At 57.1% G+C, this 16,093-nt stretch overlaps 4 protein-coding genes across 4 annotated transcripts; 1 reads left to right on the top strand and 3 right to left on the bottom strand.

Annotated features, from left to right (window-relative positions):
- Positions 1–582: 582 nt before the first annotated feature.
- Positions 583–2,198, top strand: SLS55_000896 (uncharacterized protein; the record flags this gene model as incomplete). The annotated part of the gene is made up of 7 exons (XM_066772403.1): positions 583–645; positions 830–922; positions 975–1,097; positions 1,330–1,371; positions 1,443–1,603; positions 1,724–1,949; positions 2,028–2,198. The coding sequence occupies 7 exons, from the start codon at positions 583–585 to the stop codon at positions 2,196–2,198; spliced, it is 879 nt and encodes a 292-aa protein (XP_066637682.1).
- A 5,042-nt stretch (positions 2,199–7,240) lies between these two features.
- On the bottom strand, positions 7,241–8,142 carry SLS55_000895 (uncharacterized protein; the record flags this gene model as incomplete). Its single annotated transcript, XM_066772402.1, has 2 exons — positions 7,241–7,648; positions 7,714–8,142. The coding sequence occupies 2 exons, from the start codon at positions 8,140–8,142 to the stop codon at positions 7,241–7,243; spliced, it is 837 nt and encodes a 278-aa protein (XP_066637681.1).
- A 1,401-nt stretch (positions 8,143–9,543) lies between these two features.
- On the bottom strand, positions 9,544–10,746 carry SLS55_000894 (uncharacterized protein; the record flags this gene model as incomplete). Its single annotated transcript, XM_066772401.1, has 1 exon — positions 9,544–10,746. One exon carries the CDS (start codon positions 10,744–10,746, stop codon positions 9,544–9,546), a length of 1,203 nt encoding a protein of 400 aa, XP_066637680.1.
- A 2,057-nt stretch (positions 10,747–12,803) lies between these two features.
- Positions 12,804–14,414, bottom strand: SLS55_000893 (uncharacterized protein; the record flags this gene model as incomplete). The annotated part of the gene is made up of 3 exons (XM_066772400.1): positions 12,804–13,599; positions 13,660–14,101; positions 14,273–14,414. The coding sequence occupies 3 exons, from the start codon at positions 14,412–14,414 to the stop codon at positions 12,804–12,806; spliced, it is 1,380 nt and encodes a 459-aa protein (XP_066637679.1).
- Between the last annotated feature and the right edge of the window lie 1,679 nt (positions 14,415–16,093).

Below are 16,093 nucleotides of genomic sequence, written 5' to 3'. Positions count from 1 at the left end.
AGTAAAACGTTGGGGGTCGTATTCAAGATTCATGCCAGGAACCTTAAGTCCACCAAATTCGTATTCGGGTACTTGCCGTATACGAAGTAGTACAACAGTTGCTCTCGCCATATACATTGAAAGTCTTCACTGGACTGAGCTAACCTAATCTGGAAGGTATGTGCACCCCCTCTCCCCGCGCTCATCGGCTTGTCGTCCACGTTCTAGAAAGATCCATCTTCCAGTTGTCTTTGCTCATCCCATCGCACGCAAACATACATGGTCCAGCATGAGATGCTTCATGCGAGCACGGACTCGTTCCCGGCGGGTCTCCTGAGGAGTGGGGCATGTGGAGTAGCTTAAGCTGTTCGAGTCTATAACATCGATGATCGAGTCCACTGCGCCGCATGGTGAACCGCAGCGTCGGACGCCCATCTGCAGCAACTGTGCCTCCCACGTTTACGCACGCGCACAAAAAGCTTTCGCGGCCCGCCCCGCCCCTGCCACGTTTCACTCCAACCGTCTCACCTCCCCCTTTCTTCTCCCTCGCGATCAGCAGCGCTTGCGTCTGAGGGAATCCTCGCGCGTGCTTCTCCGGCCGCAATGACGTCTTCCGATCAGGTCGTCCACACTCCCGGTGTCCAAGAGATCGAGGTCGATACCAGTGTAAGCGCCGGATGCCTTCGCATGCAAAAAAAATCTCGGCATCTGACGACCCCACCAGTTCGAAAACGATTCCGCCGTCGGCAGTCTTGAAGATCAGCTGTAACTGACCCCTTCCCTAGCCATCCATCAGTTGCAATGATTGGGAAGGGTGCTGAGACAATGTTGCAGTTCCCGGTACTCACAGTCACTGACGTCGAGTGTTACCGCCTACCCCGTTGAGCATGGCCGCCGCTACCATGCGTACAAGGATGGCTCGTACATCATGCCCAACGATGAGGTTCGTGGTCCTATGCTTTGCAGCAGGAATTCCAACTAATGCATCCTCGCAGAACGAGGCAGACCGCCTCGACCTGCTGCACCATATGCTGATGATCTTGTTTGACGGGAAGCGGATTCACTCTCCGGTTAAGAGGGAGAACCTGAAACGTATCCTTGATGCTGGTACCGGAACGGTAAGAATTTCTTTTAGTTGCAAAGCTGGCAGAGGGAAGGGAAGAAAAAGGGAACATAGTGTAAAATGAAAGCTGACTCGTCACCAGGGTATTTGGGCAATCGATGTTGGTAGGTAAATTGATGTAGCTTCTTTTCCAATTGGCTTACATGTATCCAGGCGATGAGTATCCCGAAGCAGAGGTATTCCACCCAACATACCGCTCTAAAGACACGATGGTTAACACAGTGCAGGTTATCGGAAACGATCTCAGCCCCACTCAGCCACAATGGGTGGTACGTATCCACAATCTCCCAAGCAAAAGGACAACCCTAGCGTCTGACATCGAGCCCCCAAAAACGGACAGCCACCCAACGTCAAGTTCGAAGTCGACGACATCGAAGAGCCCTGGACGCACGCCGAACCGTTCGACCTCATCTTCTCGCGCTACATGGACGCCGCCATCACCAACTGGCCCGCGCTGGTGGCCAACATGTACACCCACACCAGGCCGGGAGGCTGGGTCGAGTAAGTCGCCATCCCCATCCCCATCCACATCCACAGCCAAATCCCTCCCTCCCTCCTTTTTCCAATCGCCCGCAAATGTAAACACTCACCATTCCTCCTTTCCCTCGGCACCGCACGCAGACTCCAAGGCTTCGACACGCATTACAAGTCCGACGACGGCAGCTTCCCGGCCGACGCGTACATCAACAAGTTCGTCGCCACGCTCGAAGAGGGCTGCACGAAGCTCGGCAAGGAGGTCTACACGGGGCCGACCTTCGCCGGCTTGCTCAAGGACGCGGGCTTCGTCAACGTGCATGTGCAGAAGTACAAGCTGCCGCTGGGGCCGTGGCCGAAGGATAAGAAGATGGTACGTTTTCATCCCCCCCCCCCCCTCTTCTTATACGTTTGAGTTTTTGAGCTGACTCAAGGGATTGGGGACGGTTAGAAGGAGATTGGCACGGTGAATCTGATGCAGGTCCTGGAGGGCATGGAGGCGTTTTCGTATCGACTATTTACGGGGACGCTGGGCTGGTCGCTCGAGGAGGTGCAGGTGCTCATTGCGAAGACGGTCAAGGAGCTGAAGACGATGAAGTTCCATGCGTACAACGAGTTGTGAGTTTTTTCTCGTCCTGGAAACAACGGTTTGTGTGGTTTTGCTTGCTGACACGCCTGTCGATAGCTACGTCACGTATGCTCAAAAGCCAGAGTAGAGGTATCGTAAGATGGCTGGATACGCGGGAAAGAGGCTTTGACCTGTGCCCGGTATGGAACCGATTCGAATCAAATAATACACCCCCGGAGTAGTTCGGTACTGTCATCAAAGAACGTCACTTCTTTCTTCCTTCACGAGGAATTCCTTGATAGTATGTGGATGGCTGCCAAGTGAAAGGATCAAATAAGTCAGGCCTGTGATGGTAGGCTGGTGCCATCACAAGAAGTTGTGAAGTGACACGGGTGGACAGCCATGGGGTCTTATGGGGTGGTTGGTGCTATACTACAGGAACCAATACAGTGGCCGGTAACTACCAGTGGTCAAAGGAGTGATTAGATGGTGTTCGAAAAAAGATCAAAAAAGAAACCCCACTCGGATTTTTGCATCTGGTCAACAGCCCTATGTACGAGCCCGATCCCTCAGGCTCAGCGCAGGAACCGAAGTATGACGCTGAAGCCAGGATCGAACTCGTCGACTGTCACCAGGTGCTCACTTTATTAATGAGGAAACCTGCCGGATCACAAACCTGTAGGTTTTACAACTGTAAGGTTCCGGTGGCGATGTATAGAGCCGGAGCCTGCCCATCACACTAACCGTCCGATTTGATAGTGAGGAGTTCATCTTCGCGATACATATATTGAGGTTGAGCCCATGGAACAAAAAGTCTATTGCTGGGTATCAAAAGAGCTGGTATGAAGCCTCGGACCGCAACATTGGCCCCGGAAAGAAACTGACAGGCTCGCCAGCGAGCGGAAAGATATTGCTGTGAGTCCGTAGCCTCTTTTAGACGTTCAACTTCCCCTCGTTGCCGGCTGGAATCCAAACCCGACGAAAGCGTCCGCGCCACGCAATCACACACCACCTGCCCGCCGCCTGTCACCCCTCCACCCTCCTCGCAACCCGCACGCCCCTCCACCCCTCCCTCCACACGGGCCTTTCATCCCTCTCGGGATAATCGCAACACGGGCAATACACGGGCAACCACCACCCCGGCCACGCCTCCTCCTTAACCCACGCCCACTCGTCCGCCCAAAACTTCTCATCGCCCCACGCATCCCGGACCCCGCCCTTCCCCGCCCACGCCCTCACATCCCTTCTCACCCGCGCCATCTCCGCGTCCTCCACCGCATCCCTCCCCACGCGGATCCAACACTCCGCACACACGCCCCCGGCACCGCCCGCGCCCCTCCGCCCGGCGCCCCAGCCCGCATCAAACGCCGTCGCGCACCCGCGACACACCTGCGCTCCACCGTCCACGCGGACCTCCCTCGCCCGCGTCATCCGCGCCGCATGCGCATTCGGCACCAACGCCCTGCCCCTCCCCGGCGGACCCGGACCGAGTAGGTAGCCCTGACACGTCTTGCAGGCGCGCCACTCCGCCGCCGAAGAAGGCGAAGACGGAGAAGAAGGAGAGCGAGAAGAACGCGCTTTCGTCTTCGCGCCGTCGGCGAAGCGCTGCGCCGGGAGCAGGCGCGCGCAGTGCACGCAGGCGAGGCGGTTGCGGCGGCGCGCCCACAGGCTGTGCTCTGCGGCGAGGAGGACGCGCCAGTCGGCTGGGGGTTGGGGCGGGATGAGGGTGCGGAAGTAGCGGTTTGTGGCGCGGAGGTGGGACTGGTCGGGAAAGCGGTTGGCGGCGGCGAGGTGGTGCAGGATTTGGTGGTGGAGTTCGGGGGGGAGGCGGAGGAGGGGTGGGGTTTTTTGGGGTTGAGGCTGTGGTGAGGTTTGTTGTTGTTGTTGATCTTGTTGACGTTGGCGGTGGTGTTGTTGTTGTGAAGTTGTGGAGGCCGCTTTTTGTGGACCCATGGCGGCCATTTCGGTGGGAGGGATCGGTGGTGTTTTGGTGGTTGGGCTGACCGGCGGGAGGAGAGAGAGCTGGTGGCGGACTTGGAGATTTTGGGGTCTGTGGGAGGTTTTTGTACGTATAGCGTGGGGTGCTGCTGCGCCACTTTGACGGTGACGGTTGATGGTGGTCCTGGTGTTGCGGTGACACAGCCTCGCCGCCGGGCGGTGTTCTCCACGTCATGGTTGGGGGCCGTTTCGAGCATCCACGGAAAGACAACTGACTGATGGGCATGCAATTGAGTTTCATACATGTTGTTTCGATATTCGCATTTGCTAGTTCTCAGTACCTCAATTGTCATTTTCAACAATTCAGTCAAGGCCGACGAGTAAGCAGCCTGGTTTTTGTTCTGGATATCTACCAGAGCATTGACCCGCAGGCTATCTTTAGCGCGAATCCTTCTCCGAAAGTACCTATTCTTGCGACGCAAACAAGCGAAAACGACACCCTATAAATCGCAGTCACTTAAAGGTGATGATTGCATCAATTTCGCGTTCCTCAATTCATCTCATTATCACTGAGGTTGAATATCTTAATGCCAAAGTAATACACATATATCAGCTCGTAAAATTAAAAACAACAGCAATCTTTATAAACATTGGCCTCCCTTGATTGACTTGGAAAGTTGGTTCATGTCGAATGCCACAAGAGAAATTCCGCTTTGGAGAGGGGAGTGAGTGGGACTTTGGTTGTTAAACCGACCAGAGCTTGAAGGCAGATGGAATCATGCACTCATCTCAACGAGTGAGATCCTTGAGACTATTTTCGACACAAGTTTAGTCATGTGGCATGCTGTGTCCTGAAAATTCTTCAACAAACCTTGCTTGTGCGTCTGGGACAAGTCAAGAAGAGTGCTTGTTCATGCCAATTCAAGACACGACACGTACAGCATAGAAGTTGTGCGACCTAGCCAAGCTGCATCCTTGGGGAGAAGATACTGAGAAGCGAGCGCGCTGCAACGCTAGGGCAAAGTGCTACCCTATTGATCCGGCCGACAGGAGCATGCGGGAGTCGCCAAAAGCATGCGTAACACTTCAGCTGGTGCAAGCAGCAGGGAATCGGTATGCAGCGTTGTTGCACAGTTGCGTGTGGCTGCATGCATGTGACCGTTTGGAGACTGCAGGCGCGCGGTAAGCAAGGCTGAAGCTGATGCCTGCCCTCCCAAAAGCGGGCGCACATCGGCTGCTAGAGGACCTATAAAGAGAGGATACTGCGTCATTTTATCGATTCCATAGCAAACCCATCTCTCCCCAGCTTTCGCAACAAAAAGTAAGAAAGGGAAAGAAAGCTTACTCCAGATTCAACGGTGGGCTAAGCGATGCTCGACCATGCTCGTCTCCTTTGGTTGCTCAGAGACGATTGCGATGATGCAGTCAGAGAACGGTTCCTTAAGCCAAGGGAATGCGAGTCCATTGAGCTTTGGCAGCTCGACTCTGGCGAGGTCGTCGACGATGTAAACAGCCATGGGCCAACCGAAGTGGAAACTTGGATCAAAAATTCGGTGACAAATTATCGCCCCTTTTGAGGTCTGAATTTTGGCGCTGACACATACGTGTGATAGAGTGCTCCTGACAATGCAATTGGAGGACTGCGTCTTCTGTAAGTGAAAACACAGGAGCAAACTCTTTCGAACACTTGACTAACTTCTGCGCGGAATCTTCGACTACCCGATCAACGATCAGCCCGATAGTATTCCATTTAACCTAGCCGGTCTCAAAGCGTTTATCGAGGTATTTAATATACCACTTGAATTCATGGATAAGGTTGTGGAAATACATCATGGGATGTTCAGGTGGCGCGAAGACACCACAAGGTTTTGTAAGTGATTTCTTCTGACATTCAAAGTTGTGTTATTGAAGGAAAGCAACATTAGGTTGGATCGTAAAATACATCTTTGGGAACGCTGTCATCTCGTATTTGCCGGACGAAAATCTTATGGTAGGTCTGGTGATGGAATCTCTGGGCAGGAGCAGCACCTTGATACGCAATATCCAGGCTGCGCGAGCTTATTTCTGCCACCCGATGCTGGTCCCGACTTTGCTCTTAACGGAGTGTATCAATCATGCCTATCTCACGACAATGGTGGAGGGCGCTTTGATAGCTGAGGTTGATACCCTCGAGAAAAATGTTGGCTTGCGAGAAGGGTTTCGGGAAAATGACGAGTTCCTAGAAAGATCCGAGGAGGCTCTCAGAGTAGGAACCGATCTAAGAGCGCGTACTACCAGCTTGTTGGCGAGAGTCGCCGATTTACACCGCCTGTCAGAGAGCATACTCAAGGCTACTCGATGCATGGACGATATAGTCGGATCCATGGACGCTGGATCTCTCAGTGTTGGTCCTGCCGGGTCTACCCGTCGACTCGAACTTGCGCGCTGCGCAAGAGCCATTGAAGATCGCGTGGAAGGCTTGGTTACAACTACAGAAAGTCTAACGACGCATCTCGAAAATCTACAGGAGAGATCGGCTTTGCAAATGACCGCCGTGAGTAAACGAGGCAGGCATAGTAGTGATGTTTGGCTGACCCTAGCCGATACAGCTCTACACTCTTTTCGCCCAGAGGGATAGCCGCGCAAATATCGAATTGGCGAAGGTCAACACCCAAATAGCGAAGGACTCCGCAAGACTTGCCAGCGCGGCAAAACGCGATAGCTCATCCATGAAGACCATCGCTATCTTGACTACCGTGTTCCTTCCTGGCACATTTGTATCAGTAAGTTCAATTGGTCCAACAATCACGGACGTCGCTGACCAAGATTTCAGGCACTCTTCAGCACGCCGATGGTGGAGTCCAATCCGTCCAATTTCTGGGTGTACTGGGCCATCACCATACCACTGACAGCGTTGGTAATAGGCATCTGGGCGGCATGGATGTTCTGGTCAAACAGAAGGAACAAGGTCCGGGACGAAGAAGCAGCAGACGCAGTGGGATCCGACGAGAGCAAGCAGAAAGGAGCCAAATCAGAGAAGAACGACTAGGGGACAATTTCCTATTTACAATCATGGAAAGAGTCTACATCTCATACCCGTATCCAACAGACATGACGTCCCAAAGAGAGAAACAATTCTTCAACCTCTATCGTCTATTCCCAACCCTCACTCACCCCATCTACAACTTCCTCAACTTCCTCCTCATCTCCCCCTGCGCCTCCGTATCCACACCAATCGTAATATACCCAACCATGCCCTTCGTCACATCGTTTCCATCAAGCGGCACGATATCCAGCACGGGATCGAAGCCGTTCTTGGTCTCGTCGGCGTAGATGTCGTCGACGGCGTTGGTGGTGCGGTTGATGGCCGTGTGGCCGACGTAGGGCTCTTGGGCGACGATCTGCTGCGTCAGGTCCTCGGCGGTGAAGATCTGGCCGGTCGACACCGTGTCGGACGAGGCAATGGTGCCGTTGGCGCGGACCACCCAGTTGTCGTGCACCTGCACGTGGATGTGCACCGTGCGCTCGACGTAGAAGCCGGGGAAGATAGTCTTGAATTCGGTGATGCCGTTGGCGTCGGTGGGCCACTGTGTGTGAGGTGTTAGCGTTTGGGACAAGGGAAAGGGAGATGGGAAGGGGAAGGGAGTCGTACCATTCCGCGCAGGAACGTCGTGTCGTCGGTGTGCAGGTCGTCGCCGATGGTGGCGTTGAGCTGGTCGAGCAGCGTCTCGAACGGCGTGTCCGGGCTGAGGCCGGTGAAGGACGAGTAGCTGCCGGTGGCGTTGCAGTGCCAGATGTCGACGAGCACGTTGGGCAGCGGCTCGCACGAGTTGACGTCCATGACGCCGATGTCGAGGTACAGCGGCACGCCCGCCTGGCCCTCGACCATGTCCTGCCGGAGCGTCTGCGAGCGCGGCCAGATGTACGGCCCGCCCGTCACCTCCTCGGTCAGGATGCACGTGTTGTTCTGCAGCACGTCGTAGTACGGCGCCTCGGTGTTGATGCTGTACGTCGTGTTGGCGGCCGAGCGTGAGACCAGGTCGCGCTTCGAGTTGCGCTTGGCCCAGCGCTTGCGGTTCATGGACGCCGCGGCGCCCTCGCAGCGCTTCGACAGGTGCGAGCGGCGCGTGAGCTCGGCGTGGGAAAGATCGTTGTGGTGGGGGTGGGCCACGACTCCGGATAGGAGAGAAGCCCCGAGGGCGAGGAGAACGGCGGGCTGCATGTTTGCTGCTCAATGGGCCAAACGAACGGCTAGAAAGAGAAAGAGTGAATGCTGAGCGATGGAGGAGAAGTTGGGGTCAAGTGTTGTGGCAGCGGTTTATAAGGAAAGCTCGCGGAGAGGACTTCTTCCCCAAGCTCCACCTTCTGGCCGCAGCGGAGGCAATGCTGCGGCCCCAACTCGTAGGCATTGCGTGTATCCGTTCTCCAGTGTCTGGCACCCAATCAGCGCGAGGATGATTGGAAACGTCCACGCGTAACTAAGAAACAGTGCCGAACATCCTGCCTGAAGGCGCCTAAGGCGAGCTCAAGGTGCTCAGTGCACCTATACTAGGTGATATGGGTTTGGATGCGCAGCAGCGATTATGCTTACCGCTATCGGAGATCTGGGGGCGCCAATTGGTGTCTCAAGTGCCGAGCCCCACTAAGGCTTACGACTGTTTACTGTTTCTGAGCCTGCATTGTTTGCTTGCCTGCCATTGCGGGATTCAGCCAAGAAACAGCCAAGACTTTGTGCGGCCCGAGATCCGATTGCTTCTTGTAGAGGCATCGAGTGTGGCTAGACGCGCATACTGGGAGGCTGTGACGAGGCTCGGGGAAAGGTGACGAGCTACGGGGAAAGGTGACGAGCTTCGGGGAAAGATGACGAGTTTCGGAGAAAGGTGTCGGCACAGCATTCCAGGGGCCGTGGGTGTAGAACATTACTTGATTCTAATAGACGTTTCTATTCTGTATTCTTCGCATGTTTTTCCAGCGCAGAGTCGACTGTCCCGTCAGGTAGGTTCAGGAGAGCCGCAAGCCTTCTGAAACGGAGTTTCGTAGACCACGGGCACATTTTGACTCGTCGGGATTGTCTGCCTTGCGACCTGCCCTATACATCGTTGCCGTTACGCGTCTCCTTATGCTGTAACAGGGAATCGGGTCGGTGATCTTCTTGTTCGGTGTTTCCGAGATCCGGCCGGATGTGCTAATGGCCCAGACACTATTGGTCGACTCCGAAACTCAGGCTACCTTTTTAGGCCGAGGTCAAGTAACACCGAGAGGAATCTCCAGAGAACAATAGGTATAGGAGTTCTTTGAATCTTCCCTGTCTCGCTAAACTTTAACCCGCACCAACGTCATTGGATCTGGCACTGACGTATGCCACGAACGAGCCTGGACGTGCATGTTCGGCAACCAGTGCAAATTGGCAGAAGGCACTTCATCAGGCAGTCAAAGGCGGCCACAAAGCTGCGGTAAGTTGCGAGCACCGAGGCCTCCAGCGCTATATTCTCAGAGCCACCGAAGCCAATGCCGCTGATACCTGAGGATCCCTTGGGAGGTACTGAGCAGCAATGCGCAAGAGCTTCCTCGCCTGTTCTGTTTCGTCTAGAGACCTGCAAGCGAGGCCTGTCCGATAATAGATCTTGCCCATCTCGTTGGCCGCAGCGAAGCCCAGCATCGGCTCGTCGTCGTCGTCATTCTCGATGCCCATGCCCTCGCGCATGAGCTGGATGCTACGCATTCCCCAGAACTTGGCCATGTGGTAATCCTCAAGCTTCAAGTAGGCCAGAGTGGTGTTCGCCACGAGCTTGACCCGCAGAGTGAGGCGTACCAGCTGGCCGTACTGCTCCGCATATTGGCCCGAGTGCACGTGTACCTCGAAGAAGGCGTTGCCCCAGATGGACCGCCTCTTGCCAGACACGACAATGTGCATGGCCAGGAACGCCTCTTCGTACAGCCGCAGCGCCTCGCGAAACTGGTTCTTCTGAAGAGCAGTGTTTCCCTCGTCCTTGAGTCGCGTCGCTTCCTCCAAGCACTCCGCCGCAGTCTTGTAGGGCACGGCCTGGACATCGCGCAGTTCCTTCTCTATCGACTCGTCGCCCTGGCCCTCTATGCGCAACTCGTGCAGGCCCTTGATTTCCCCGAAAGGTTCTAGCATCTTGCGCTTCAGCGATTGCGGTATTGTCTTGTCGGAGGCATTCGGCGCGAAAGGTTCTTGCAGTGTCAGGGTGAGGCGCAGGTGGGCGTTGAGGCCGGGATGGCTCAAGTCCGAGTAGTACCACATCCTGCAGAAGGAAGGCAGGTGGTCGACTAGGATGACCAGGTGGTGGGTGTTCCCCTCGCCGAAGACGTATTGGTATGCCTCAATGTAGACGCGGAGGTGGACGGCGGAGAAGCCGGCGGCGGCGGGACCGGATGCGATGATGGGCACGCGGCCTTCGTCGGAGATGTGCTGCTTCGCCTCGGGCCATGGCGTCTCGATGCGCGCGAAAACATTTAGGCGGTGGAAGACCTGGCTGGCTTCGTCGTGGATCTGGCGGTTGACGCGCAGGAGTCGCAGGTCGTACTTGTAGTCGACGTAGTCGTCATCGCGCTCGACGCAAAAGTTGTGCGGGGCGAGCAGAGAAGCATACACCTCATCGCGGAGCTCGCGCGGGAGGCGGAAGAAAGGAGAGACGATGGAACCTGCGTCCGACGCCGACATGGCTTCGCTCGCGGCGTGAATGAGTGCTGAGACGACGGCAAAGCGGAGGGTCAGCAACGAAGGCTGCAGCTATGATGCTTATCGCCGATAAGATCGGCCACGTCTTTTCTCTCGTGCCTTCCTTTTGCGACGGCCTGCGACTCACGAACATCGACTTTCCTTTGAGACCGAAAGCTCGAACAATCAGCGGATATGGCGCGACAACCATGGATTTACATAGGAGGACAGGGGTTCGTCACGGTCCCGGCAGCGCTCTGTGTCTATCTTGACCACACTACGCTCTACGCAGGCCACGGACAAGCTCCCAAATCACTCATCCGTCCTGGCTGATAGCTACTTACCACTTCTAGCTCGCTTGCATTCTGCGCGGTTGATCGAGAATTTACCTGGGCCTTTACGGCGCAATGCCTTTTTTCGTATGCGGCACAGCCAGCTACCCACCGAACGTAGGATACCTTCTAAATTCGACAGTACACCATCCGAGCACAGCACTGAAAAAACCAAGGACCGGAAAGACAGGCAACACGAATGGCTTCAACTGCCATCCAATCTCCGCCAACCGGGCATGCCGCCCATCAAACATTGACCTCAATCGAAGTCGACAGTGAAGTCGCCAACACAGCCGACGCCTCGTCTCGACATCCTTGAGTTCAAGCATTCGAGACCACTCGTTCGAATTCGTAAGGCGCCATCACCGCTACCATGTCGACCTCGGCACGGCACGGGCATCTGGTGTGTTGAGAGTGAATTACTTTCTACCTTATTGCCAAACCATTCTCATGTGACATCGCAGGGCGTCGACCTCAGCCCAAAATCCCGCCGTCCCGTGAGGTCCCACCAAACGTCAAATTCCCGGTCGACGGCGGCGCCGAAAGCCCCTGGGTATGTATTCCCCAACCGACCACTTCGACCTCGACCTCGTCCACGCGCTGCCCACACCGTCCGCGGGGGGGGGGGGGGGGGGGGGGGGGGGGGGGGGGCCTTCAGGAACCTACCACCTCGGCACGCTCACAAGCAAGCGCACAGGCAAACCCTCCTTCCCTCCCTCCATCCCTCCCTTCCCTTCCATCCTCCCAACAACAAGCCCAAGTCTCCCAGCCAAACCCGGGCGGGGGCCGGGGCAGACAAAACAGACACCTCCGACCCGACCCGGCGGCTGGGTCTCGCGAGCTGTTGCACGAGACGAACCACTCCACGCCTCGCAGCGACGACACGACGGAGCGTTCCTCCCTGCCGGCCACCTCACCTACCAATTTCGGCAAGATGGATGCTGGAGAGCACGTCAGCGACGCGACGCGCCTCGCCTCGCCGCCATTGTCGATCAAACTGGGCGGTGGTAGCGTTGCACGGGGCGTCAAAGTCGCAGCTGCGTGAAAAAGCCGAAGGGTTCGCGGACGTCTGGAGTGCCCTTCGGGCGGGGCGGGCGTGGCCGAAGGAGTCGAGGTGCTGAAGAGAGGTGGGCGCGTTACTGCCAGGTCATCGCTCATGGAACGGGCCTGCAAGCGATTGCGTTGCGCGATGGGTTGTTGGGGGTGGAGCACCGAGGGGATCGGTCGAGTTGTTTCTGGCGTGGACCTGATGGACTTACGACCTGGCTATCTCATGCGTGGTACCAGGTTCTACATGTGATTTCAGCCCAGCAAGCCGGAATCATGATGACGGGATCTGGTAAGTAGGGAGGTTTGGTTGAGACACGTCATGGACACACCATCACTGTTTTGGGTTGGAAAACGTAGTCAGAAGATGCGCTGATTTTTTGGTTCTAGTGATGATGCAAAAAGTCGTACGTATGGAAATCGCTGACTCTAGGTAGGTAGTCCCGAAGAAAAAAGAAACCATGTGAACACCGATGATGCCGCCCAGTCATGCATACATGAAAAACGCCGCCGTCATGAGGTCTATACGCTGGAAAAGCAGACATGAAGAAGTAGAAGAAGAAGAGACAACACAAGGAAAAAGTAGTAAAGAGAGAGAGAGAGAGGGAGAGGTATACAAGTGAGGAGAGAAGCAACTGAAGTGAGCGACCAAGAGAGATGGAAAGAAAGAAGAGCCACGAATCAAACAAGCTCGATCGTACTCGACGCCCTCCCCTCCGACACCACTCCCACACTAATCCTACCCATCCCAATCCCATCGTCATAATCATCATAGTCGTCATCAACGTCATAACCACCCACCTCCCTCACCCTGACCGTCGTCGTCCCCGCACTCGGCCTCCGGCTCGCCACCGCCAGCAACTCCTCCCTGCTCCTAGCCTTCTCCATCCGCGCCGCGACGAGGAAGCCATCCAGGCCGGCATCCCCCGTCAGCCCGGTGAAGCCAGCAAACTCGACCAGATCGCTAAGGGCATCGTCGTCATCGTCATCGTCATCGTCGTAGATGGCCACGCCATCGGCAGTAGTGACAGCAACGCCCACGCTCTCAACACGCTTGTCGCCGACCACCGGCGCCAACTCCACAGCGCTCTTGTTGCTGCGGTTGTGGTCGTCGCGCCGCTGCCACAGCGTCGGCACCGCCACGCCCGCCGCCGCGACCATCGTCACCGACCCCGCGACCAGCGGCAGCGGGAACATGATGGCCGTCGGTGAGGCGGGCGGCGGCGAGAGCACCATCATCAGCGTGTTGCAGGGGTCGTCGTCGCCCGCTTTGGTGAGCAGGGCGGGGCGCGGCAGGTGGGAGGCGAGCAGCGTGTAGAGGGGGCCGAGGGCGGGGCCGCAGGCGCAGATGATGGCGGTGCTGAGGTCGAGGGCGGTCCAGCGGATGGTGGAGGGGGTGGCGGTGATGAATTGGTGGGGGGTAGCAGAGGAGATGGTTGTGAGGGCGTGCAGGCGGATGGAGGAGGGGATGGTGGGACTGTGGTTTTGGTCGTTAGAAAGCTGAAGAGACGGAAGTGGTGGTGATGGTGGAGCTTACATTAAACCGAGGGCGAAGACGGCGGTGAGGATGCGCTTGCGGCGCGCGGCCAGGCGCAGGTTGGCGATGACGCGCAGCGGCAGCAGGGTGATGAGGACGTCCAGGGCGATGTTGATGCCGCAGTTGATGTAGAGGAGGGGGAAAGGCGCCACGCAGCTGCCGTATAAGCTGCTGCCGTCATCCGCGGGCGGCAGGTGGCAGGCAATGAGGGCCGTCACGGTCCGCCAGATGCAGAAGAGAGCGACGAACGAAAGGAGCGTCAGGCAGGCGGTGCGCACGCGCGGGATGGCGAAGACGCGCAGCATCTGCAGCAGCGCCGACGCCTTGACCAGGCAGAGACCGACGTAGTAGGGGAACAGCACCGCCCACGTCATGGCGGCGTTGATGGCGCGGTATTCCGGCGGGATGGAGGCGAGCTGCTCGCCCAGTCCGTAGGGAACTTCTGCGTGGGGCGTCAGCAACGGATCGCGGATCGGGGGGATTGATCGGGTGACATACGGAAAGACCAGATGAGAGAGATGGTGAGAGAGCATAGTAGAGCCAGGAGGATGGTGCAATCATCCCACCCGAGACTCCTTGCGAGAAAGGCACGCGTGCAGATGCGCAGAGTCACTGTCGCTAATGCCAATGTCGAAGAAATCCATATCACGGGTAGAGTGGTCGCTGAACCAGCCGTTGCCATCCTCGTGGTGAGCCCTCAGCCAGTAACGGATGGTCGTCACGCGCGACGAGAGCTTCGAGAGGAAGCGGGCCATGGAGAGTTGTGGTGGTTTGATGTGTTGTTGCGTCGTTGGTACCCTCGAGAGAAGGGAGGCAAGGTATCAAATGGTGAAGTTGTGCTTGTGGAATCGAAGCTGTCGATGATGCAGTGGGAGACCCTGGTGATCAAGGCTGTCTATATAATCCTGAGAGCTGCGTGGACCAGGGACGGGCTTCTCTGCTAGCTTGCCTCCGGAGACGGGCCTATGTGGATGGGTGGAGGCTCGCCAGCCTCTCCGTCGCGCCGGCAGGATTGGGCGTCAATCGTGGGTTGCATGGCTGGGCCCGGCACGGCAGAGAGCAGGGACAAGTGCGACGCTTGGACGGGAGGTACCAACGGGGAGACCCTTAACGGCTCCGCATGTCGATACCTTGCTCGGTTGGGCCAAGTGGGCAGCCGGTGCCGATTCAGGGTCAGCTCGAGTCTTGGGCACGAAGCCGCGTAGTCGGGCCTTCGCAGGCCATGTCGTGCTGCACGTCTTGCCCAAACAGGTAATCGACCAGACCAAAGGGGCAGCGTTCGTAGATCATCCGGCCTTCCACCCGCAAATCCAGTCCAGGCGCGATCGCCAGCCGAGCCCATCTCGCAGCTCCCGACAGCTCGTCTGCGGAGCGGGGAAGGATTCGATGCTAGCCGCTGCTCGCTGGCCGAGCGTCGCAGATGCGCCCATCCACTGCCATCCGCGAATCTCCTGGAGCGGGGTTGGGTGTCAACGGACATGCAGCTGCAGCCCGCTATCGTCACGCACATGGGAGATAGATCTAGCGCACTAGGTACTCTCAGCTCTCAGGCACCGCACACCGCGTGGCAAACACCCTCTTCCCACGGGAGCAGCCCAGCACTGCGCCATGGGAGCAAACACCCAGCATTGCAGCCTCGCTCGCAGCTGAGCGCTAACCGCGGCGATTGCTGGCAGGCGAAGGGTCAGCGCACCCAAGCTACTGTTTCGAGCCCCCACCATTCCGTCTTCCCCCCGGAAGTCAGGGACCTAAACGACGCCCGTCAGCCACGGCCCAGGATGCAGGCGAATAGGCGAGCATTCCGCAAGCCTCCCGCTACTCGCTAGCAGCATCCAGTCCCGAAAACTCCTCTTCCCTCCTTCCCCTCCCCCTGCAGCTGGGCTTCACTTGCACTCCCCTCGCCGTCGCCGAGTGGCACACGATCGCTCGCTATCGTCAGTCGTGCTCCACTTCTTCAGCAATGACCTTTTTTCGAGTCTTCCATCTCCAACACCACCACCACCACTGCTGCTCGCGTGAAGCCCACCGGACCGACCTCCGCTGATCGGCTGTGGGTCTCGCAAGCATTGGCCACGACGAACGAAGACCCTTCGCCTTCAAAAGCAAAAACACCCAACAAATTCGTCGGCGTGCCCGTCAGTCAAGCAACACTGACCCAAAAAACTCCGTCGGCCCCGCAAGCCCAGCTCGCCTCGCCGCGCGCTGGCTGGGTGGGTGGGCCGGCCGGCCGGCCGGCGAATTCCCCTCTTCATGCATAAGCACAAAAGTCTTGTCAGGCAAAAAAGCAAAACCAACACCCATGGAACAGCGGAACCGGTGGTGTGCCACCCTTTCCCCTCCTCCCTCCTCCTCCTCTTCTTCTGCTTCGTCTTCTTTGGTAACATCCTTCCCGCGTCCGGCATTAGCGGGCTTCTAGCGGGCTTCTATCCCCTCA

The sequence above is a fragment of the Diplodia seriata genome (genome assembly GCF_021436955.1).
Source record: "Diplodia seriata strain FDS-637 chromosome Unknown scaffold_1, whole genome shotgun sequence".
NCBI lineage: Eukaryota > Fungi > Ascomycota > Dothideomycetes > Botryosphaeriales > Botryosphaeriaceae > Diplodia > Diplodia seriata.
This window is presented reverse-complemented; position numbering and strand designations above follow the sequence as displayed.